The sequence below is a fragment of the Acaromyces ingoldii genome (assembly GCF_003144295.1).
Source record: "Acaromyces ingoldii strain MCA 4198 unplaced genomic scaffold FA10scaffold_3, whole genome shotgun sequence".
Lineage (NCBI taxonomy): Eukaryota > Fungi > Basidiomycota > Exobasidiomycetes > Exobasidiales > Cryptobasidiaceae > Acaromyces > Acaromyces ingoldii.
Genome location: NW_020290249.1, coordinates 2,809,241 through 2,831,947, shown reverse-complemented (window position 1 = coordinate 2,831,947; position 22,707 = coordinate 2,809,241). Strand labels below are relative to the sequence as shown.

The 22,707-nt window shown below is 57.0% G+C and overlaps 10 protein-coding genes across 10 annotated transcripts; 3 read left to right on the top strand and 7 right to left on the bottom strand.

Moving 5' to 3' along the window:
• Positions 1–86: 86 nt before the first annotated feature.
• FA10DRAFT_286603 (hypothetical protein) lies at positions 87–1,604 on the bottom strand (the record flags this gene model as incomplete). The annotated part of the gene is made up of 1 exon (XM_025524083.1): positions 87–1,604. One exon carries the CDS (start codon positions 1,602–1,604, stop codon positions 87–89), a length of 1,518 nt encoding a protein of 505 aa, XP_025378131.1.
• Positions 1,605–1,789: 185 nt separating this feature from the next.
• Positions 1,790–3,145, bottom strand: FA10DRAFT_294521 (acyl-CoA N-acyltransferase; the record flags this gene model as incomplete). Its single annotated transcript, XM_025524443.1, has 3 exons — positions 1,790–2,605; positions 2,661–2,794; positions 2,896–3,145. 3 exons carry the CDS (start codon positions 3,143–3,145, stop codon positions 2,288–2,290), a joined length of 702 nt encoding a protein of 233 aa, XP_025378130.1. The 3' UTR covers positions 1,790–2,287.
• A 169-nt stretch (positions 3,146–3,314) lies between these two features.
• Positions 3,315–4,472, top strand: FA10DRAFT_302119 (hypothetical protein; the record flags this gene model as incomplete). Its single annotated transcript, XM_025525061.1, has 2 exons — positions 3,315–4,063; positions 4,118–4,472. The coding sequence occupies 2 exons, from the start codon at positions 3,315–3,317 to the stop codon at positions 4,194–4,196; spliced, it is 828 nt and encodes a 275-aa protein (XP_025378129.1). The 3' UTR covers positions 4,197–4,472.
• On the bottom strand, positions 4,116–5,165 carry FA10DRAFT_267357 (yippee-like protein). Its single transcript, XM_025521879.1, has 4 exons — positions 4,759–5,165; positions 4,521–4,673; positions 4,387–4,440; positions 4,116–4,301 (listed from the first exon to the last, which is right to left on the bottom strand). The coding sequence occupies exons 1-4, from the start codon at positions 4,855–4,857 to the stop codon at positions 4,275–4,277; spliced, it is 333 nt and encodes a 110-aa protein (XP_025378128.1). The 5' UTR covers positions 4,858–5,165; the 3' UTR covers positions 4,116–4,274.
• On the bottom strand, positions 4,834–5,410 carry FA10DRAFT_127707 (hypothetical protein). The gene has a single exon (XM_025517960.1). It carries the CDS (start codon positions 5,278–5,280, stop codon positions 4,990–4,992), a length of 291 nt encoding a protein of 96 aa, XP_025378127.1. The 5' UTR covers positions 5,281–5,410; the 3' UTR covers positions 4,834–4,989.
• On the bottom strand, positions 5,262–7,069 carry FA10DRAFT_267355 (putative ubiquitin conjugating enzyme E2-16 kDa). Its single transcript, XM_025521878.1, has 9 exons — positions 6,888–7,069; positions 6,646–6,672; positions 6,488–6,559; positions 6,399–6,422; positions 6,285–6,332; positions 6,079–6,214; positions 5,985–6,014; positions 5,823–5,919; positions 5,262–5,762 (listed from the first exon to the last, which is right to left on the bottom strand). The coding sequence occupies exons 2-9, from the start codon at positions 6,667–6,669 to the stop codon at positions 5,750–5,752; spliced, it is 444 nt and encodes a 147-aa protein (XP_025378126.1). The 5' UTR covers positions 6,670–6,672; positions 6,888–7,069; the 3' UTR covers positions 5,262–5,749.
• Positions 7,070–7,385: 316 nt separating this feature from the next.
• On the bottom strand, positions 7,386–8,612 carry FA10DRAFT_230438 (WD40 repeat-like protein; the record flags this gene model as incomplete). The annotated part of the gene is made up of 2 exons (XM_025518819.1): positions 7,386–8,342; positions 8,409–8,612. The coding sequence occupies 2 exons, from the start codon at positions 8,610–8,612 to the stop codon at positions 7,386–7,388; spliced, it is 1,161 nt and encodes a 386-aa protein (XP_025378125.1).
• Positions 8,613–10,172: 1,560 nt separating this feature from the next.
• On the top strand, positions 10,173–12,424 carry FA10DRAFT_279930 (MFS general substrate transporter; the record flags this gene model as incomplete). The annotated part of the gene is made up of 10 exons (XM_025523582.1): positions 10,173–10,446; positions 10,492–10,568; positions 10,639–10,675; positions 10,741–10,752; positions 10,815–10,888; positions 10,985–11,107; positions 11,154–11,306; positions 11,358–11,845; positions 11,907–12,047; positions 12,112–12,424. The coding sequence occupies exons 1-10, from the start codon at positions 10,200–10,202 to the stop codon at positions 12,422–12,424; spliced, it is 1,665 nt and encodes a 554-aa protein (XP_025378124.1). The 5' UTR covers positions 10,173–10,199.
• A 925-nt stretch (positions 12,425–13,349) lies between these two features.
• On the top strand, positions 13,350–19,351 carry FA10DRAFT_127229 (hypothetical protein). Its single transcript, XM_025517959.1, has 3 exons — positions 13,350–16,306; positions 16,366–19,130; positions 19,198–19,351. Exons 1-3 carry the CDS (start codon positions 13,430–13,432, stop codon positions 19,232–19,234), a joined length of 5,679 nt encoding a protein of 1,892 aa, XP_025378123.1. The 5' UTR covers positions 13,350–13,429; the 3' UTR covers positions 19,235–19,351.
• A 116-nt stretch (positions 19,352–19,467) lies between these two features.
• Positions 19,468–22,482, bottom strand: FA10DRAFT_229449 (hypothetical protein; the record flags this gene model as incomplete). The annotated part of the gene is made up of 4 exons (XM_025518790.1): positions 19,468–20,338; positions 20,513–20,879; positions 21,018–21,495; positions 21,613–22,482. The coding sequence occupies 4 exons, from the start codon at positions 22,480–22,482 to the stop codon at positions 19,468–19,470; spliced, it is 2,586 nt and encodes an 861-aa protein (XP_025378122.1).
• Between the last annotated feature and the right edge of the window lie 225 nt (positions 22,483–22,707).

Below are 22,707 nucleotides of genomic sequence, written 5' to 3'. Positions count from 1 at the left end.
GATGATAGATCAAAAGCAAGAAAGAAAGACGGTCAGGGTGAAGATCTAAGTGTATGTATGTCTAGTCTCGTAGTCGTTCTTGTCTATCAATCATGTCGAGACGAAGTCGATTCGCTGTCTGTGGGCACCTTTGCTGACCTAGCCGCGTCGAAAACACTCTCAATAGAGCTTGCAGAGGATGGTTGCTCGGATGAGGAGACACCCCTGGTCCATGGAGGCCTGATAGACGTAGCTGGAGGCGAGGTGGGCGACCATACTTCAATGCTGGGGACCGTGGAAAGAGTGCTAGCGCGAGCTGGACTGTACGTCGTCTGGAGAGCAGACAGTTTCGGCTTGTTCTCCCTTGAATGGCCCGGCGCTGGCGACGAAGAAGCGCTACGTGAGGGCCTCTCGCGGCTCACGTCCGCAGTCGTTGTTGCAGTTGTTGGAGACGAGGTAAGGGAAGAGGAGGACGAGGAAAAGGGTGAGGACAGCGACTTGGTAATTGTCGTGGACAGCTCGCTTGTCATGGACCGAAACTTGCGCAATGGTCCGCTCCCTTTCAGCTTGAGGTTTGTTTCCGAGACCCCCTGCGTTTGCTCAAAGGAAGAGCGAGATGCGTGAACAGAACGTCCTTCAGAAGAGGGACGGGGAGAGCTTGGCTTGCTGGTGTCAGACCGCAGCGAGCTCGGTCGGCTTTTGCTGGCGGGAGATGGCGTCTCGTCGTGCGTGTGAGGCGGAGTAGGCACACAAGAAGTGTCTGATCCGATCAAGATGCTCTGGGGGGCTTTAGACGACGTGCTCTGAACGCGCGCAACGGGCGCCTGCTCTGTTGTGTCATCGTCCGGAAAGAGGTCCTTGTGCGTGGGAACCTCCTGCTTTTTGCGCAGCTCTTTCGCCAACGACGGCCCCACCACAGCAAGATTCATGATGTGTGCGAGCCACAAGGTGTCTTGTTCCCTCTCTCCAAGTTTTCTCTTGACAGAAGGCGACAGAGACGATGAGTGCCTCATCCATGTCACGAGCACATCGGACAGCACGCAGAGACTCTCGCTCGTCTTGTGGTGGCAGCAATCGGTCGATTCGCGCCGGCTACGAGGCGTCACAAAGACAATGGCTCGGTCGGGGGAGCGATGGCGCGGGTCGGTCTGCAGCGGCCAGCCAAACATGGCGTGAGAGGGGACGTGGTACAGTGTGATGAGCACGATCCCGGGCGAGTCGAGAATCCGAATGATCGAAACAAGACCCCACTCCTTTCTCGAATATGTGTTGGTCGACGCCATGTCAGTGCTTCTTCTTGCTTCCTCCGTGGCCAGATCCTTGTTCGTCTTTTGAGGAGATTGAGAGGGAGGTAGGCCTTCGAACGGGGCACGAGGCGAAGAAAAGGAAGATGAAGGTGCGCTGGTGACGACGGAGCTGCCGGCGTCTGACAGTGCTGAGCTCGCTACGGCTCCTGATGCTGTCTTTCCTGCGCTCGAAAAGTCGCTCGCAAACGACGATGCTGTGGAACGGCTCGCAGATGGTAAGCAGTAAAGGTGCGCCCCTCTTCGCTCCATTCCTTGGCGAGGCAGAAACACGTCGCCGTGTTCACCACCGCCGCCGCCGCTATTTCTGCTCAACAACATTGTTTGGGAACCCGACGAGGAGAGAGGGCGCAGCTGAGATTCAGTCGGAGTGCGACCTTTCGATGTTAGAAATCGGACCGGCAAACAGGCGTAGCGCAAGGACGTGAGAGAAGGGTGAGTATCGCTGTGTGGCTCCGCAGCGCCCCCAGCAGCTGTTCTCGTTTTGCTGTCGGCCTATATACGATAGCCGGCAATGTTCGTGTGAATCAGAAAGGAAGGATCAAGGCGATTTGAAAGGCGGCTTCTCGCTCAGCGATCTCATCAACGCAAATGTTAACATAGGGACCCCCTCCCCTGCTAATCGCGCACGGGCGAGGAAGGATCGCGCACCCTGAAAATTCGTTTCCTTTTTTGTACGGCAGGTGAGAGATCACCTATCTTGTGATGAACGGAGGACTGTCAATGAGGAAGTTTTCCGTATCTGCCTTTTCCCTGCTCGTCGGAGTGGAGAAGACGGCCGAGAGCGGCTCAATTCAAGACGAAGAAGGTGAGTTTGGCTCATCATTCCGTCATAGGAGGTGTTCATGCTTGGGATTTGTGGTAGATGGGCAGGAGGAAGGCAGAAAAGCCACAAATGACGCGTCAAATTCTCCCCTCCTACTGTTGTGTGCGCACAGTGCATGCAATGAACAAGCAGTCTTTTGTCATTGCTCATAAAACAGTGGCTGGATCGGGCGGCATCATCACTGCCTCTTTTCCAGCACCCACGCGCTCCGCGGCTCGATGCCTCGGTGGTAGTATTCGTCGAGTCGCTCGACCTCCTTGAAGCCGTGCTTCTCGTAAAATAGCTTTGCCTCGTCGTTGTCCGTCTGAACATGGAGGTAGACGGCAACGATTCTTCTCTCTTCGCCCTTTTTCTTCTTGTCCTCGTCTTTCTTTGCTTGGCCCTTCTTCGCTGATGCGCCTTGCGCTGCCTTCTCGTCGCCCTTGGCCTTGTCGCTGTTGTCGTGGAATGTCACGGTCTTGCCGGGTCCGCCGTGCTCGAGGACGTGCTCGAGGAGCTGTGGCAGGTGACGGGTCAGAGGACTAGGTCTTGAGACAATGTTAAAAACCCACCTTGCTAGCGATGCCAATTCGCCGATATGGCGCAAGACAGCCGAGCGTCATGATGTAGAGCTTCGCTTCGTCCTTGTTTTCGAGTCTCTCGAATCTGCAGCAGACATTGCCGACGGGGATATCATTGAAGAGCGCTGTGTTGTCGTGGCCCCGTTGAAAACATTGTCAGCACCTTCTCCATCCCTTCCTAATCCCCTGCACCGATCTCCAACCAAGGGCAGCACAGCAAACCCACCAAACTTGGACACGTCGGCCACCTGTGCCTCGAGCACGTCCTTGTACCACCGTTCGCTGAACCGGACAGGAAAGAGGACGCTGTTGAGCTTTCGCAGCTGGCCGACATTGTTGGGCGTCACGTCAGCAATATCGATGCGGCGCGGCATGCCCGCGCGGATCGGGACGGCCGTTCGCGGTGCGTAGGTCCGTGGTGGTGCTGGCGCTGGCACTGGCACTGGCACTCCCGGTCTGGTGTCGGTCATTGCCATCTCCTCGCGAGAGAAGGAAAGAAGGTGAAAAGTAAGGGCGAGAAGAAATGGAAGATCGACGCGTGCCGTGTCAAGAGGCCTAAAATAAAGAGAAAGAGAAAGAAGGAGACGGAGAAAACAGACAAGTCAGTAAGTAGCAGCTCACTCCTAACAAAGAGAACCAACGACGATGCCTGCCGATGCTCGCTCGCTGCTTCGAGCTGCCGCTGCACAAAAGCGAGCGGCTCCGTCTTCGTCGGCAGGGGCAGGGGCTTCTACTTCGTCGTCAGGAGGGGCGACGGCGATCCCGGACCGCTTTGCGTCGTACCACCGCAAGACGGGCGCGCTGCGCTGCCTGGCGTGCGACTTGACGATCAAGCACGAGAGCCTCTGGGCGAGCCACGCCGCGAGCAAGAGCCACCGAGCCAAGGCAGAGGAGATCAAGCGGGCCGAAGTGGAGGAGGCAGAGAAGAAGCAGAGAAGAGCAGAAGAAGAAGAAGCAGCTCAGCGACAACGCGAGGCACAAGCAGCTTCTTCTTCTTCTGCTGCTGCCGGCAAGCGTAAGGGAGAGCAGTTTTCTTCAGAAGATGGCGGGCAGGGAGACCAGGTTGCCAAGAAGAGGGCCAAAATCAACGAGGAACAAGTCGACCCGGAATGGGAAAGGTTTCAGCGAGAGGTCATGTCCCAGGCCAGCGAGAGCGACGCCCAGCCGGATAGAGGCCTCTACTTGGCGGGTGCCACAATCGAGGTTGCGCCTAAGCTGCGCCAGGTGCCCGGACGAGCACCACTTGAAGACGGCGAGGAGGAGATAGAAGAGGAGGCAGAGAAAGAGGAGGAGACAGAGGAGGAGAAGCGCGCGAGATTGGATCGTGAGGAGAGGGAGGAGATCATGGCAAGATTTGAGGAGGAGCAACGCATACAGGACGAGGCAAACGAGAGGTGAGTGTGATTCAATATTGTCATACTTGAGCGAGTTCTGATGAGGAGCGGCAGAGTCAATGCGCTCAAAGCCAGGCTTGAGAGAATGAAGGCGGCCAGAGGGGCAAAAAAGGCAAAGACGAAACCGACATGATTGCATTGTAACAGTAGCCGCCGGGTGCACATAGCCATGGAAATGAGAGACTTGTGGAGCAGCACTGCTCGGCCGGCATCATTCTACGTCGTCTATGAGGGCGCGCTGTGGAAAAAAGGGGTGGACCACGCCATCAATTTGTGCGCACGCTTGCCTAGAGGATATCCCAAGGACTACCGGACGGACTCACCTCGAGGATGAACTTCTTTTCCTTGTACCGCTCCGAATCAACGTGGGCCTTGTCCTTTGTCGATGGTGCAACCAGACGTCAGACAGACAGACTAGTGACATACACTTGTATAAGCGGCACCACAACCCACTCACATACTTCCAGCCCAAAATGTGGCTGCAATTTGCGCACCGCACATCCCTGACTGTGTGCAGACCCGTTGTCATTTGCCGGTCGTCTGCGTCGCCCAGGGTGATGTTGACGACGTGGTCAAAGAGGCACGCCCTACCAGTCTGGCCATTGAAGTTCTGAATGGTTGATAACACGAGCATGATTGTCAGAGATGCTCAAGAGGGGAAAGACAGAAACCCAAGGATAATGAAGGCTGCTCACTCGGCTGACGAGGCGCTCGATCGTCGTGAGGTGCGTCTTGCACTTTTTGCACCCAAAGATCCGCGACGAGGCGAGGTACTCGCGATGAACCATGCCCATCTTGATTGCGTGTGTGGTTATGTTGGTTTATGTGTATGCCTCTTTGCGTACGTGCCTTGTGGCCGTACTGATGAAAGGAGAATGGGGCGATGATTGTGGATGCGTGCGTTCAAGGTAGGTGAAGCGAGTGAGTCAAAGCGGGCGAGGTAGTGAGCGGTCCGTTGCGAAAGGGTCTTGAGCGACGAAAGAAAGAGAGAGAGAGAGGGCAGCCACCTCGCCAGAAGCTTGTTGCCTCCTCCCCTCCGAAAGACGTCGTCGTCCTTGCAAGACTGTGAGCTTTACCTCGCGCGCTGGTGTCTGGGCTGTCTGGAGAGGTAGTCGGGTGAGGGGGTCCTTGAGCTGAGCGGCGGCCGAGGGCAGGATAGGTCGCCAAATTATTGGTGCACGGACCCACACAGCCTCCTCCCCCTTGCGCCCCCTCATCCCGTTTCCTTTCGTATCGGAGACAGGCTGTTCGCCATTTGGCAACCAGCAACCACCAGCAACGAAAAGGAGCGCTTAACGAGCGCACTCGCAGGCTGTCGTTGCAACTCTGCTAGATAGGTGGTTCATGAAGTTGTATTTGCGATCAGGTCAAGTCGTGAAGTTGAGAGAGAGGCGCGCGCAAAAGAGAGAGAAAATAGAAAGACGAGGAAAAACTGGGTGATAAAGATGGTGAAGGAAGGGGTGAAAGGGAAATGGGTGATGAGACAAAATGTGCATGTGAGAGGCGATGTCTGATGATGAGAGCAGCATCGACATGAGAGCCTCTATATCAGACCTTGGCCCCCAATCGGAAAGCAGTAGCCTGGCGTCGCCCTTATCGAACATCTCTTCTCTCCCTTGTTTTCCCACTCCGCCTTGGTCTAGTACGCCTGATCTCGAACGCCGATAGCAAAAAGACTGGTCGTCCTCACATGGCGTACCTGGAGTCAAGGATTGATCAGATGCCTGCGAAAGCTACTGAGAAACCCAGCGCCACTCACTTCCGCGTCCACTCTCGCGCCGTGCTTTCGTAGCGTGGCCTGTCCGTCTTGTAGAGATTAGCAATTTCCGGAACCAGTGGGTCGTCCGGGTTGGGGTCTGTGGGAACAAAGGTCATATGTCAGAAACTTTATCGTAATGTGAGCTTGCACAAGATCACTGACCCGTCAACATGGAGCAGATTGAGAGGAGAACTGGAAAGGGAAATTCTTAGTCAGCTGCGAGGTCGCTTGCTGCTCAGCCTTCTAGGCCGCTCACCCTTGCTGATCGTGAGAGCGGGGCTCCATTGGTCTCGAAGAATGTCGAGGCAGATGGAACCGTTCGAGTTGATGTTTGGGTGGTAGATCTTGGTCGAGAAAGCAACCTTGGGTGGCTTGAAGGGGTAGTCGGTCGGCTGTGGCGGAAGGGTAAGTCGCTAGCCCGGAGAGAGTGTGTCTCCCAAACATTTCGTACGCTGCACTCACGAAGGTAATGGTCAGGAAGAAGACGCCGCCAGAGTATGGAGAGTCGCCCTGAGGGGACAGACTGGGTCAGAAAAAAGGCAGAAAGTGAAGACGAGGAGGAGAAAAGTGTCTTACCGGGCCCATGATCGTCGCTTGCCACTGTACGATAAAAGTATTCAGTACCCCATTGCGATGCGCAGCACATTGCTGTTGGTATTCCTTACCTGGAACATGTTGTCACCCGTGGGACCGGCGCTGCAAGACGTGGGAGGGTCACGGCCGAGATCGGCAAGCTCCTGTTGAATTTAGTGCGTGGCAGTAAGCACCACGTCAAATGCGAGATCAGGACTTCATGAAGTTGTGAAGCTTCCACTAAACTCACCTTGTTGATCCTCTTGAGAGCCATTGTCTGATAATTTACAAGGACAAGAGAATCGTCAGCCACCCGATCTGCAAGCTTCAGAGATAAAGATGCCGGCCGTTATCCGGCTTTCCGTTCTGCCTCATTGTCCACAGCCCCTACAGCATTTCATCGACCGTCTTTGAAACGTTGCTCGCGGAGAAGATTTGACCATGGAACGGAGGAAGAGCAATCGGGTTTAAGAAGGACCAATGATCACTTACAGGGTACTACCTTTTGGTCGGCGAGGGTTGCTGTGCGATTGGTGTGCTTTGAAGCGCAGAGAGGTGGTCGATGCGCAAAAAAGGTCTTGCAAAGAAGCGAAGGCGAAGGCGAAAAGGTCGCGTGCGAAAGAAGAAGAGTATGTGAGGCTGTCAAGCTGATCCTTGACACAGATGATGCTCGACAAAGAGATGGGCGTCAGGCAGTGGTCAAAGTCTCAAGTCACCACTTGAGCTCGCAAACTCCGCCGAGACAGCCCACGCGACGATGGAAATCACGTGCACGGCAGATTGATGGAAGCCCTTGGATGGTGATGGATATGACGAAGACAGTAAATGGGAAAGAGTACATGAGAAGAGAGAGAATCATTTGTAGTGTAGCATGTAGACTGCTGATGAGGAATGGAGGCTTTGGGTGTATGTATAAAGACAGGATATGAGGGAAATGCTGCAACTGGTTAAGTCCGACGAGACGGGGCGTAAAGTAAGAGAGGGCGGAAATCATCGCAGCTTGGCGAATGGATTCAAGGTCGAGCTTGTTTCGGCAGCGACGAGCTTCTTTGCTGGCGTGTTTAGGTTCCAAAATCGCAGCGTTTCGTCACCAGCGCCTGACACGATAGTCTCGCCATCAGGGCTCATGGCGAGGTATAGGACTCTCATGGTGTGACCAGTAAGAGAGGCGACCTGCTGCATGCCCGGGTATCGCCAGATTTGGACCTGGTTGTGGACTTTGCCGGAACTGAAGCCGTGTGTCGAGATAATCTCGTTAGAAGTCTTTGACCATGCTAAATTGCACACTTGCGAGCCAGTGTCGACTTCCGATAGCTTGGCTCCTGTGACGGTGTTCCAGTACTTGATCTTCATATCGGCGGTTCCACCACCGGAAGCAAGCAGACCCTGTTGGTGAGGGCTCCACGCGATAGCCTTGACGGCGGCCGTATGCTCGGCAAACTGGTGCAAAGCCGAGCTCCCCAGGCCGTCCCAGACGAAGAGCTTGTTGTCGTTGCCTCCGCTGGCCAGCTGGTTCGTCATTGTATTCCACTTGAGCCCGCAAACCTCCTGCTTATGCCCCTTGAGCTCCCGAATCGACTGCTGGGGAACGCGCACGTCGCGATGATAGATACTGCGGTCCCTAGACCCTGACGTAAGAATATGCTCGTTCCACGCCAGTGCCCCGACCCTTTGCTTGTGGCCGGTCATGGTTCGAATGCATTTGAGCGTCACCGGATCCCAGATTTGCACTTTCCCATTCTGAGTCCCCACAGCCAGATAGTTACCCTGGCCCGACCAGCTGATACCCATGACCTTATCCCTATCCAATTCAGGTTTGTTTTCCTTGAGATCGCAAAGCTTTGTCACCCCCGACGTCTTGGCTGACCAAAGGTATACGCAATGACCCAACCCAACGCCGAGCACGTCAGCAGAGGACCAGTCGACAAGATTGAGATAGTAGTCGTCCTGAGAGAGGAGCAAAGTCTTTATTAGCCTGCTCCATTTGCGTCCGTTCTGCGTTGCCCAACTCACAGCCAGTTCTGGTGCATCCAGGACTTTATAAGGGACCTTGCTCAAAACTCGATGGACTCTTCGCGGGCTGCTCAACAACCGTTGGCTTTCCATCTTGACTGGGCTGACGTTATATGCAGAGTGATTTGGCGAATCAAGGCTGTCGACGAGATTGGTGTCCGAGACCGAGCCTCCAAAAAGGCTCCTGCCCGGAGATTTTGGCATCGAAACACCGGGGTATAGTCCTATTCTTTCTGATCCGCCGCTACGCCCAGGCGTTCCGATACTTCTGGACCGTGACGAGGATGGCGATCTGTGCGAGTATATGTTCTTTTTGGTCGGTGTGACGGGCACGCTACTTCTAGAGGGAGACGAGCTGCCCGACGCTCGAACGGTGGGCGATGAGGAGAGATCATTCGATATCGCTGCTTGTGCATAGGCGACCGAGTCGACCCCAAAGAGCTCCGAAGAAAGCAGCGTGGAGAACGTTTGATTGGCTTCTTCTGCAACCAGCAAATTAGACCATATCAGCAACTTGCCCGAAAGTGTTCAAGTCTCATCACATCTCGTACCTTTCTGAACGTCAGCATCAGCTGTGATCTTTCGTTTGTGCCTATGAGGCGTAGAGGGCGAGCTCGCCATGAGCTGAAAGGCGTCCTTTTGGTCGTCCCCACTTTCTCGATTTGGAATAAATCTGTAAAGAGAGAAGCTGTGGATGAATACCTTTCGTATCTCATCAAGCAGGAAGAAAGGATACCCACCTGTCGCCTCCCTTCCTTGGCGTTCGTGGCCTGTCTTTTACGCTCTCCCGGCTGCCATTCCTCGAGCTAGACCCCGGTTTCGCCCTTTCGAGGGAGTCCGTACTTGCGCGGGCGTGGTCACCCACAGCAAAGGAAGAACCACCGACGAGACCTGCCGACAGGCGATCGGAAGAGGGAGATGGGGATATCCCACCATCGTTGCGGGTCCGACTTGGCGAGGATGCGCTGGATGACTGGCTTCGCAGCCGACGCCCAAAGTCGGAGTGATACATCTCCTCTCTCTTCTCTCTTTCTCTTTCTATCGCAGAAGAGACGACCGAGAGGGGGTAGACGTCACTGTCGGTTCAGAAAGCAGAGCAGTGCGCGAACCAAATGTGTCCCTATTCCGAGAATAGCCGGGGACAAAGGGATGGGTAGTTTCGCAATTGACGACGCTAGGGCCACCGCCTGAGTTTACGCCTCACACCAACGCCCTTTTTCCCCCCCAGTCGACTGAAAGCGCCGTGCGACCTGTTTCCCCCTCCGAGTGCCTAGTTAAAGCTTCCTGAGATCGGCTGCCTCGTTAAGAAAATGAGGGAAGGGGAAGAGAAGTGGGGAAGAGGGTGGATGCACGACGAGGTCTAGATAGAGACCTATTTTAGATGGAGTAGGCCGAATGTTGCTTTGACAGGCGCGTCAACATTGGTCACGTGGTCTGCAACCTCTCGAGAGGGGCAAACCAACACGGCGACAGCACCGTCAGAAAGCCCGCAGGTTCACAGCCCGCCAGCTCCGCAGAAACAGCAAAGCTCGCAGCTCCGAGGTCCTTGGAGGACCCCCTTCAATCTACGATGTACAGGGTTAGCTCCGCAAAATAGATGTCACACCCCTCTTCATCACCGTCTCGCCCGCTGTTCGGCGAGATACATTGCCGACTATGGCCGCTTTCTTCCCCTCCCTTCGCCGAGAGACTTTTCATGAAAGCCTTATAATTGCCAATATACTGCTTGCTCCGCTTCCACAGTCTTCCAGTTCCTGAACGATAAAAGCGGACCCACCGCCTTCGATCGCCATGACGACTTTTGAGAAAACGGGCTTGGAGATGCATGAGCTCTCGATGGTGCCTTCATTGCCTTGCTCTCAAGAAGGAACCTCTGGCGAACATTCACTTCACTGTACGCGCTCGAAACCTTCCCTCATGACGCCTGAGGCCGTCGACACGAGCGATTTCACCCATCAGATGAGGCGCAACACCTACTTTGAAGATGACGACGTTAGGGATCCTAGGAGAAGTTTCTCGGGTCACGCCACCGACGGAGGTCAGGAGACAGGCAGTAAAATCAAGCTACCACCAAGCAATCCAGTCACTGTTCTCAATGCGAGGACGACGATCGACAGGAAGAGGATTGTCAAAATCATGACCAAGATCAATTTCCATATTGTGCGCAATCGCCTCGGTTGCATTTTACTGCCTCACTTTTTACCGTTGCTGACTTTCTCCTCTTCTGAAGCTGCCCCCGGTGATGCTTCTCTATTTGTGTGCTTTCAGTAAGTTGTTTAGCCGGTATGGAGCTGTGCTGCAACTGAGATTTGCGGTGGGCCATTCTGCGCAGTGGATCGTACCGGTAAGTGATGCCAGATCGTCTCCTAGAACCCCAGCCACACAGAACTCACAAATGAACGGTAGCTATGGCCAACGTGAAGGTTGCGGGCATGAACCAGGACATCAAAATCACACATGCACACTACACCATTGCTGTTGTCCTCTTTTTCTTCACTTACACTCTCTTCGAGGAAAGCATATAGGGAACGTGCCGTCCGCTGTGAATTCATGCGCTAACACCATTGCGCCAACAGGTGCCATCCAATCTTGTTCTTCGCTGGCTTGGAGCCAAGATATGGCTTCCTGTCATCGGTGTCGGCTGGGGCACTGCAATGCTCTTGACGGCGTTCGTCAACAACACAAAGCACATCTTCATCGTTAGACTTGTACTTGGTGCCTGTGAAGGTGGATTTATGTTGGCAGGGAAGATCCCTTCTCGAAATGATGGTGACCATAGTCCTGCCCCAAACAGCTGGAGTCTTCCCTGGCATCGTCTACTACCTTGGCGGCTTCTTCCCTCGCACTTTCGTCTCCCACAGCATCGGGCTATTCTTCTCGGCTGGTGTCATTGCTGGCGTGAGTTGGCAGATACGGTTTTTTGGTCCTTCGCTTACATTTTTATGGTAGAGCGTTGGTGGTTGCATCTCACTGGCGGTACAAGTTGTCAATCCTCTCAGAGAAAAGATGGCCGATTGGAGGATGATTCTCGTCATCGAAGGCATATGCTCCATCATCGTGTCCGTCGGCTCTTACTTCTTCATAAGGAAGGACATCGACGACTGCGGCTTCCTCTCTGCTGAAGACAAGGCTTATATGAAGGAATGCGTCTTGTACGACCAAGAACACTATCGCTTCAAGACAACGCTCGGCTACCACTGGAAATTTGTCAAAAACGCCTTCACTGACGGCTTCGTCTGGTTACTTGTCCTACTCCTCTTCTGTGCCAGCGTGCCAATGATGAGCGTCGCCCTGACATTGCCCATCATCATCGAGGATGGCTTGGGTTACAACAAATATAAAGCACAGGGCTATACGGCCATCGTCTATTTCATCGCTGCCATCTACGTCGTCGCGACAGCAATCTACAGCGACCGTTGGAATTGCCGCATCTTGGTGTGAGTCTCAAGTCGACAGGCAGATCTCTTGTCCTCAAAGTGCTCAGCTGTGAACTCGCAGCTACGTCATCTCGATGTTCATCGGCGTCATGGCATGGTTGATTGGGACCTTGAATCCAACTTCAATCATTCGCTACCTATCCACAATCTTCATGGCAATGGGTTCATTCGGCGGGGCCTGTAGTGTCTTTGCCCTAGTGAGGTGAGTGACACCCTCCCACCGCTGATGACGCTTCACAATGGGCTGACGAGAACGATCGGTCCAGCGGCAATACGAGCGGCGATACAAAGCGCAACGTTGCGATGGCGCTGGTCATTGGATGCGGCGTGGGACCAGGCGGCATTCTGGGCTCGGTCATCTTTCTGGAAGGATCCGCGCCCCTGTATCGAGAAGCGTTCCTCATCAATGCCGGCTTCTCGCTCGCAGGCGTCTTTTTGGGTGTCCTGTACGGCGGCGCCATCCACCGTGCGGGCAATCGAAAGGCTAGGCTCCTCTTCACTGGACGTGTGCCGCGATCGGCCAAGGAAGACTACGACATGCTCGGGGACAAGTCGCCCTTCTTCTTCTACATCACCTGAACCATCGATTGCCCCATCTATCCGAGTTTCTTATTCCTGAGACCAAAGAGAGATCTCGCCCACATACACGAACACTCAACCCTTCCAAAGTGATTGTCAATTCTAAGAACGAGCCAACAGATGATCATGTATCAGCGCCAGATAATGGCCTGGGTCTGCTCTGAGGCGCCAACTTGCACGACCTGCCACCAGCCACGTCGTCTTGCCTCGACTGTGAAAGAAAAGCCGTCTTTAAGCTAGCAACGCTAAATTTTGGTTGTGGGCCCCTCCAGGGTAATTTATCGAAGGCGGCTAGCAGCAAGGCAAGCGCTGGAAGCACCCTATTCAAGCCCCCGGCACCCTATTCAAGCAGACAGAAGAGGAGAGGGAAGCTAGCGGAAACCGAGGACGCGTCCAAGTTTTAGTAGTAGTAAAGCGCAAGGGCGGGGGCGACTTTGTCGTACAGGACGACGACCGAGCGACGTCCCTGCTTGCGAACAGCGCGTGCACTCTCGCCCTTTCCGGTCTTCCCCTTCCCCTTTCTTTTCCGTCTCTAGTGCCTTGTGCTTGCCTCGCGGGGCGCGGACATCACTCGGACAATCTTGGCAGCGGCAGACGTCATTGCAGGAGGTCCATCTACGCCGGTCATCTGGTAGCTTCATGTCCCTGCGTCGCGGTCGGACCTCATTCCCGGATCGCGCCCGTTTTGTCACCCGCCCCGCCACATCACCTCCTCAAGACTTCAGCCGCAAGGCCGCTCCACGCAACGACGAGGGACGACGGCGCTGAGAGAAGAGAAGGAGGGAACAGGTTGGATGGAGTGAATTCAGCTGCCCCATTCACCACGAACAGGAGGGGCCGCTAGCGTGAAGAGGCAAGCGAAGAAGCAGCCTTTTTTTTGCCGGCGGAAAGGGCAAGAGAGAGAGAAGTCACAGCGCTCCGCCTTCATCTCCCCAGCCACCTCTTGTCTTGTCAACGGGCGAGGGAGGTCTTCCCCCCTTTTGACAAAGGACCGAGCAGGACGCCATGTCGAACGCCAGCGGCAGCGGCTCGAGGCTCCCTGGGGGTGCAGGGCGACCAGCGGCAGGGGGCGCTGCGGCAGACGTCGGACGCTCGTTCCTCACCCTTGACGACCTCTCGTCCCCATCCCCGCCCAGGGCCGCTGCGGGCGCGTCTTTGACGTCTTCTTCTTCGTCTTCCGCTCCGCGAAGTGCCGCGCTTTCTCCCGACGAAATCCGAGGAGCAGGAGCAGGAGCAGGAGCAGGAGCAGGGCGACTGCCGGACAGTGGGTTTCTGGCTCAGGGACAAGCGCAGAGGGGCCGTGCACTAGACTATGGCCCTGCCAGCAGCAGCGGTCCCGACTTGGCGAGGGTACCATTGTCACCAGTGGCAGCTCGCGCGACTCCCAACTCGCGAGGGAGCCGTTTGGGAGCCCAGATGGGTAAGCGGGCGGCAGCAGCAGCGACGACGACGACGACGCCGACGACGACAACACCACCGGGAATATCGGGAGCCTCGGGACCAGTCAACATCTCGGGACCGGGTTCAGCTGCAAATGCAGCGTCACGCACCTCCCCTTCTTTCGCATCTATCCCGGCGGCCCAAGCGTCACAGTCCAGGCCTCGAGCACAGGAATCACCACCGACAAGACACAACAACGGCAGCAGTAGCAGCAGCAACCCGACCAGCATGGCGATGCCAACAGCTTCAACGCCCCCGCAGCCTCGTCGACCTTCAGGTCTGAAAGACCAGTGGGAACGCGGCGCCCCTGATGAGATGTCGACACCTGCCTCGGCCTTGGCCTCATCGATCTCGGCAAACAACTCCGCCTTCTCGTCGTCGACAAACGACTCTCCTGCTCACGCAATGCACACCGATGCAACAGGCCCAGGCACCGGGCCACTGTCGTCGTCAAATAGGAAGTTGACATCGAGCAACATAAACATCCCTCATCCGACATCCAAGCCTCGAGGGGCTGGCGTCAATGTTGCGGCCCTGGCTGCACAGTGGGACAGCAATAACTCCTCGCCTTCGCCCTCGCCTTCCAAAGGCCGCCAAGATACAACGGCGATGCTGGCAGATCTTTCTGCGACCAGACCTGGCCCGCAACAGCATCAAGTGGTGCAGCCTCTGTTTGATACAGGCGCGGGCAGGGTGAGGGGGTCTCCAGAGAAGCCGGAGAATGTGGCCGGTGCGGGCCCAGCGACGGGAAGAGGAAGAACAAAGGCAACCGGGACAGGCACGACGAGTGCGGACTCAAATCGACCCCGGGCGAAGGAAGGGCCGCCAGCAGCTGCGATAAATGCGCCAACGCATGACACACTTTCTTCTTCGTTGACAGGGCCCTCGCCGCCGAGACCATCGACTGAGTCAGCGAAGACAGACTCTACGATCAGGCCGATAGCAGAAGCAGGTGTTGGAAGTGGCGAAGCAGAACCCTTTACTACAACGACGGGACTGCGCAATGACGTGGAAACATTCAGGAGCAAGGAAAAAGCGGCAGACGCGAAGCCCGCAAGAAAGTGGCCACTTGGCGATAGCGACAGCAGCAACGAAGTGAACACCGGGATTCATCCCGATGCTAGCTTTGTCCCATCTACGAGCGCGGCTGCAGGACAAGGGCCGAACAGCAGCGTGTACAATGGAGCGAGGGAGAGTGATTCCAGCTTGGGGTCTGCGACAACGGCCGACGATTCGCTCATTAGTACGCGGAATCCGGGTCGGAACTCCTCGCGCCCAAGGCCGACTTCGCCTCCGCTCTCGCCAGAGTACCTTAACGAGACACTGCCCGATGGTCAGCGAAGGCTTAGCAGAGCCTCCTCCTACGGCAACATGGGCAGGGAGATGGAGACGCAGGCGAGACATGGCGATGGCACTTGGTCCTCGAGCTCGTCCATGTCGTCTTCCTCGGCGAACGGTCCCAAAGTGGGACGCCTGAGTCGGCTGCAGTACAACAAGGCAGATGCAGTCTCGTTCCATCCAGGCTCTTCTGTCGCTGCCAACTGGGACACCCGGCCAAATGCCTCGTCGAGTGCCAAGAGGTCAAGCTATATGCGCCAAACGAGCAATTCGAATCTCCTTTCGGAGTTCCAGCGAAGAGGTAGCAGCGATAGGCACGTATCTGGAGGCAGCGGATCCGTCTCGCCTCTCCCCAGGGATTCCGGTAGACAATCTACGGAGCCAACATCGAGTGATACGCCTGTGAGCCCCTCTGGCCAACCGAGGGAGCTGCTCTTGCCTTCTTTGACCGTTTTACGATCGGACGGCGCTTCTTCGCCAAGCCACTTTCCTCCCTCTGCAGCTCAGAGATGGCAGCATAACGCATCCCTGCAGCAAAAGGAACAGCAGCAGCAGCAGCAGCAGCAAGAGCAGCAGGATCTTCACAAGGAGCCCATTGCACCGGCCGAGTCTCCAGAAACAGCACTGAAGAATGCACCACCTTCGTCATCATCATCTGATGTCAAGCCGTTGCTGACAGAGCTGGGAGAAGCGGTGTCGACGACTGTGCCACCCGATGGAAACATCGCTGGAGCAGTCACGCCTCGGAATCACGCGAGAGACTCGCGCGTCAGCCCCGGATATGCTGGCCTGCCTCCAAGCCCTACTGTTGGTCAGCTGTCCGATACCGCCATCGTACAGCTGGGCGCGGTTCCAGGCTCGAGGCCCGAGTCGTTGCTCAATTCAAACGGAGCACCATTGAGCAGCAAGAATGTCCTGACGATCGCATTACAAAAGGCGCAGAGCGCAGTGCAACTTGACAGTGCAAACAATGTACCAGACGCCATTGCGGCGTACAAGCAGGCCGTCAGGCTGCTGCAGGAGGTCATGGAGCGCATCTCACCAAAGGCGTCAAAGAGCCGCAAGCACAGCAGAGACGAGGAAAGAAGGAGGCTCAAGGTCATTGTGAGTTTGACTGTGTGATTTGAACGTTGATATATGCTGAGACGAGAGCATCTGTGCAGCATGACACCTACGCCGAGCGGATACGACTTCTGTCCATCATTTATTCGCCAGAAGAAGAAAGTGCCGAGCTGTCGGAGCCGTCGCAGAGCACCGAGGGCCCAGAAGACGGGCCTAGTCGTCCTGACCTGGACAGTGATGCAGAAAACGTCTCGGTGTCAGCGCCGCCACTGATCGCCATTGAGCAGCATGCATCCTCAGGTGGCAACGTGCAAGGAGCAGGAGCAGGGGAAGTGAGGCTGCAGCGATCCGACTCTGACAGCTCGTTCCGATCGGCGAGAGCTTTGCGCTCTTCCGTCGTTGGAGCGCTGAAGGTCCCTGGCGATTCGTCGATGCTGAAGACGAGCCCAAACATGGTAGAGGACGACATTCGAACACCGACGACGCCCTACTTTGACGTCGACCCGAATCTTATCAGCCTCGGTGACGAGTCTTTGGCAACTGCCGAGTCAGACCGCTCAGACCGTCAGTCGCAGCAGCAGCAGCAGCAGCTGTCTCTGTGGAGCACGAGCCCTTCCTCACCGTCCCCAGACACTCCTGTGTCGGCGGGGCAAACGTCGTATTCGGCTGCGATGAACCGAGGAAGACGACATGCGAATCAGGGCAGGGTGGCCGGGTCGCTGTCTAACATTCTCCTGAGCCAGGAGGATGCCACCCATCGCAGCTCCAGTTCGGCTTCGCGGCGCAACGAGAGAAGGCCGAGCAGCGAGGGGCTCGAGCTTGCCAACCAGCAAAAGCTTATGAAGCTCGAGCAAGCTGATCAGCCTGCGCACGAGTCAAAGACAGAGCAGAACAGCTACGATTTTCCAGCGAGCGGAGATGCTGGACATGATGAGGACCCAAGAATGGCGTCAGACAGACAGGTGCAAGGCCAGCAACAGCAACAATCGAGGCGCTTGGCCCATTCGCAGAGCAAGGGCAGCGGCGGAAGCAGCAGTAGTCTTCTCACCGTGCGGCCCAGGGCGATCACCACGCTCACCTCGTCGCACGAACTTCCGCAGCAAGAGGTTGGTACTGCCTCGAAACCATTCCTGGTCAATGCCACCACGGCCACTGGTACAATTCATCAGCGGCGAAAGCAGGGAAGTAGTGCCACGGACTCGCCACGACCTTTGAACTCATCGCCATCTCTGTCGTCCTCATCGTCGCCCGCAATCGGGACCATGCCGTCGCCAGATCCATCTGCGCCCGTGTCGACTGGTGCCCCTGCTGCTCCCGCTTTTGCTGCTGCCGCTCTTGGCGCCCCGCTCGTATCCTCTTCCTCCTCCGACGCAAAGTTCACAGCGACTAGTGAGACTGAAAGTACGGAGGAAGGGTCCAAGTCGTTCTCTGCCGGTCGAAAGCGAGCCGCTTCTCAGCCCAACAACCGAAGACCCTCGATCCCACAGGCCTTCTTGATGGGTCAAACGGTGCCCGGCCAGCCAAATGGGCCTCCTCCCGTCCCACGGATCACGAGAAAAGCCTCTATGCCCCTCTCGCCTCTGTCGCCTTCTGCGCAGGGCCCAACAGCAGGCTTACGTGTCATGGCTTCGACTAATGCGGCCCAGGCGGTTGCTGACCGCGGTGCAGGCCACGGCGGACTGGAACAGCTCCGCTTTCCGAGTCCGGCGCCTTCGGCCTCCTCGGGGTACCATGCACTGGGTACGCCCATCTCGCCCTACGGCAATCCGATTGGGCCAGGTTGGCTGGGCGCCGGAAAGTTGGGAGCAGGGGGAGCTATAGGAGCTGGCTACAATCCAGAGAAGATGCCTACTCTCGCCGACGTCTTTCCTTCAGGTTTGCCCTCGATGCACTTCGCAGGCCCAACTTTCGCTTCGAATACTAGTGCGACGTCGCTGCCCTGGCTCGGTGTCATGACGTCGCTGCCAGATCCCAGCGTCTTTTTGCCAACGGTACCCATCGACTCGATGCTGAAGCCCTTCCACACGATGAGGCTGCTGCTCCTGTCCATGCAGCGAGGGGCTTATCTCAGCCAGCGGCTCTATGTGCCAAAGGAGCTGTGGTCGCAGCCAGGCGGGAGCTCACGATTGCTCGCTTTGGACACCAAGATCAAGATGCTGGAGCTCGTGTCCAACGGGCTCGAGGCCGTCGAGGTGGCTGGAAGGCCGATGTGCAAGCCCCCCTCAGGACAGAACCCGGGCATGGAAGCCATGTTTGCGAGCCGGTTCGCAAAGCAGCTCGAGGACTTTGATGCCATCCTCGTCGAGGTCCAGAACACACTCGCCAAGAAACTGGGCTTTGTGGACGGATGGTCGGCGAGCTCGTCGTCGGGCAAGAAGGGTGGAAGTGCGGCAGGCGGAGAGAGTGGCGCTGCAGGCGGCTCAGGCATCTTTGGAAGCAAGTTCACTCGAGGTCTCGATCGATTGGCTGGCGGCGGTGGCAAAGAGGGTGAGAATATGAACTCATCATCATCGTCCTCGTCTACACTCGTGTCCGACTCGCCAGCTGGCGGCTACGTCGACGTCCTCTCACGGACTTTTGCGCGAAGCCATTCGATGGCCCTCCACCTTGGAGCCCTGCGCAGGGCTACTGGCAAAGCTGCCTCGTCGATGAAGGATGACCCTACGGCGATGTCGCCCACGTCAGTCTACCTCTTCCAGTCCTTGCAGCAAACCAACGACGCCTCCACCCCGAGCGAAGAAGCCTATGCCGCTCTGCCCGCCGAGCTCAAGTCCCACATCGAGGCCAAGTTGAAGAGGGCAAGCACATTCTTTGCCAATGTCATTTTGAGATTCGTCCTCAAGGATCTGGCCATTCTGATGGACAAGTGAGTCTCTATTTTCTCCACTCCCCTTTCCCTCCAGTGAGCTTCTGATGCTGATGTCCCACGGCAGATCCGTAAAGAGAAACTCAGTCCTCTTCTCAGAGTAAGCCGCTCCATTCGTCTGGACACAAAGGCCAATCAACGTCTTTGATTTCTTTGGTTTCAGCCCTCTTCTCGCCCTCTTTTTACCTTTGTAGCGTCTTTGTCTCATCGCACACTCTCACCATGAAGCCCTCGCAAGGTCGCACTGCACTGTGGGAATCAAATGTAATGGTATGCTCATTTCTGGTCCTCCCTCTCTCTACAAGTGGTCGTCTCTCTCTGATATGATACGATACATTCAAGAAGAGGGCAGCGCCGTGAGGATGTTTCTGTAAATGTGCGGCATGTGCCTCGAGAGCATGCCCCTTCCAAAGATGATCTGGCCAAAGACTTCGTCCAGCCGATCGCCCGTGACACGGTAGAGGCGGTCGTCGGTGCGCGGGCTCGCCGCAACATCGTCGGGCGCGAGCGAGTAAAAGATGGAGCCGGGTGGGAAGAGTTCGACGTGCGTCATGTTTGCCTCGAGTGTTTTTCGGAGCGCGAGAAAGTCGTGCTCGATCTCCGTCTTTTTCTCCGCCGACGTCGTGGGCACTTGGTGGAGCAGGGCGCGCTGCATGAGTGTCGTGAGACGGATGGGGTTCGGCAGGCCGACAAAGGCGCCGTTGCTCGAGGCCGTCGTCGACGTCGCCGTGCGCGGCGTGGCGGGCTGGCTGTTTTCGTAGGCAAGCCACGCGCATGCGTTGCGGATGTCGAGAATGGCGCCAAGAGACAGTCTCGCGACAAGGTCGTACGAGTATTCGAGCGTCGTGATGAGGGCCTTGCATCGCTGAGAAAGCTCTGCGCCCATGACGCAAGGCGCAGCAAACGAATATGCATGCACCTTGCGACCGACGGGCAGGCCAGATTGGGGCGTGGTCAGGCAGGTGTCTGGGTCTGCCCACATGAGGGCGCACATAGCTGCCACGCCAGCGCCGAGGCTGTGCCCTGCAATGTCCAGTGCGTAGCCCGGGTGGCGCGCCAGGGCAGCTCGAATAGCCCTGTGGACCGGCCGACCGGGCTCGCCAATCTCTTTGGCCGTTTCGTAGATGCCCTCGTGCACAATGTAGCTTCCTCGCGGAGCCTTCTCCTTACTTTCTTCCGTCGCCTCATCCTCGAGCGGCTGCTTTTCCCTCGGCGCTGGTCCCGGTGCTGTGCCAGCGGACACGGTCGAGAATCTCTCCGTCGCTGCGGACCCAGCGATGGAAGCAGTAGCCTCGGACGAAAAGTCCTCGGCCGCCATCGGTACTTCACTTCCGGTGTCCCCCTCCTCCTCTTGATGCCTCAAGCCCGCATCGCCGTGCCACAGCTCCCATTCAAACCTTGCGCTCTCGCACGTCAGGTCGATGGCCAAGTCGCCCAGACTCAAGCTGCCTCGAAGGACGAGGACGATCTTGGCATTGGTATGATCGGTCACGACGTAGTAGCGTGGCTGACTGGGCCTGGCGACTCGCTGCCTCATCCGTCTGAGCCGCGCTGCTGCGCTTCCTGCTTGCGAAGCCGTCTCGTCGTAGCTCCCCTCTTGCGCCACGCCGTCTTCAAGCTCGGCGACGCGGTGGAAAAGGTCTGCATCGGCCTGTCCGCTCAGGATGTCGAGGTAGCTGTAAGACGTGCCTTGTCGTGCCGGTGGTGGTCGCACCTCATGGCTGCCGTTCTCAACGCCAGCAGCGGGTGCTTGAACTGCAGCTGATGTCGAAGGAACTGTCTCCTCTGGGTCTGCTGAAAATAAGACCTGGCCAGAGGCCGGGGCCTCGTTGCGAATTGAGGGAGTGTTTGAACCGAACGCACCAGGCATCGTGGTGGTTGCCGTACGAGCCGCTGCTCCTTGATCCTGTTCTGCTGGAGCATCAATCTCGTCATCGATCAATTCGCCGTCCTCGAGATCAAGCTGAGCAGCCGCTCTCAAGAAGTCCGCTTCGTCAGTCGCCCTCGAACCAGTACCTCCGCCGGCCAAAAGCGGCTGGTCTGCCGCAGAGCCCTGATTGGTGTTGACTTGGGGGAGACGGCTATCGCTCACAACTTGGCCTGCAGCCTCCATAAGATCAGGGGGCAAGCTGCCCAACCACGCCAGAGCCACGCCGCCGTAGACACCGAGGACCAGCTTCGAGTAGCGCTTCATGTTGTGAATCGCCTGCCGGTCTGTGAGAGGTACTGCTACAAGTCCATCGGTGTTGTCGTCGTGGGGCGCTGCATCGGCTGCATCAGAGGGCTGACCGATCTCTGCGCCGATCAAGTCGCCCTCGTTTTCGCCAGGCATCGCGGCCTCTGAGGTGATTCGAACGTCGTGTTGCTGGTGATGATGGCCGTGGTCATGGCTCGGGTTCGCGTCCGCTGCCGTGGCTTGCGTCTGTGCTGGTGTTGTTGTTGCTGCGACTGCTGGAGCTGCCGTCGTGCCAATTGCTGGTACTGATTCCGTGCCTGTTGCTGCTGCTGCTGTGGCCGTTGTTGTTGTCGGCGCTGCTGCTGCCTCTTCCCTCTTTTCCTCGTCGATCTCACGCTGGACTGCCTCTAGATCGACCTCCTGCAGCTGCCGGATCATCTTGGTCTCGTAGTAGTCGCGCGTCACCATCTGAATGAGCACCCAAGCGGTGAGCGCCTGGGTGATACCGACGATGGAGTAGGCCGGAATGCCGCCAGGGGGTAGGTCGTCGGAAGCCGAGTTCCACTCGCGCTTGACGAGCTTGCTAAATGCGCTCAAACTGCGAACCACCTCGGACCCCAGCGCCCTCCGGGTCCCCTCGACACCTGCTGCCGCTGCCCCCAGACCGGCGCCAGTAATGGCGCTGCCAATGTCGATGCCGCCGAGGGCAAAGGTGGTGATGAGATCGAAGACGCCACCGACGGCAGCATGGGCCACTTCGGCCGCAGTGGGCGTGCTGTTGCCGTTGCCGTCGCGGTAATTGTCCATACTCGGCGGATTGCCGAGCACGGCGCCGTCAAAGGCCATGGCGGGCAGAGCTACGATTCCCTGCGTGATGCGCTTCGCCAAGCCGAGGCCAAATGCAGTCGTCTGACGTGCGGCAGCAAAGCCGAGCGAAGTGGCAGAGGTTGCTGCACCCAGCGTCTGGCCAGACAGGCCGAGCATGTGGGACCAGTCGGTCTGGTGGCGCGTCGACTCGTCCTCGTGCAGGCGAGCATCCGCGTCATCGGCATCGTTGGCGCCAACCTGGCTGATCGAGTCCGCGGCGTCAATGTCCGGTACGGAGAGGGCAACGTCCTGGAGCGACTCCTCGTGCGACGGCGGGTCATCCTCCGATGGCGTGTAGTCAGGCGGCATCTCGCCTTGTGTGGCTCCTGCGTGTACGGCTACTGATGGCACGGGCGAGGCGAGATCCGGAGAGGCGTAGGAGAGCGACGACGCCTCTGACATGGGGTGAGACGGGCGAGCTTCAGTATCAGGAGGCGAAGGAGTGTGTCGAAGGAGTACCTCGAAGTCTTCGTCTGCTGATGGAGCCGCTGACTCAGTGGTGGATTCTTGCCCGTTGGAATGACTGGCCACTTG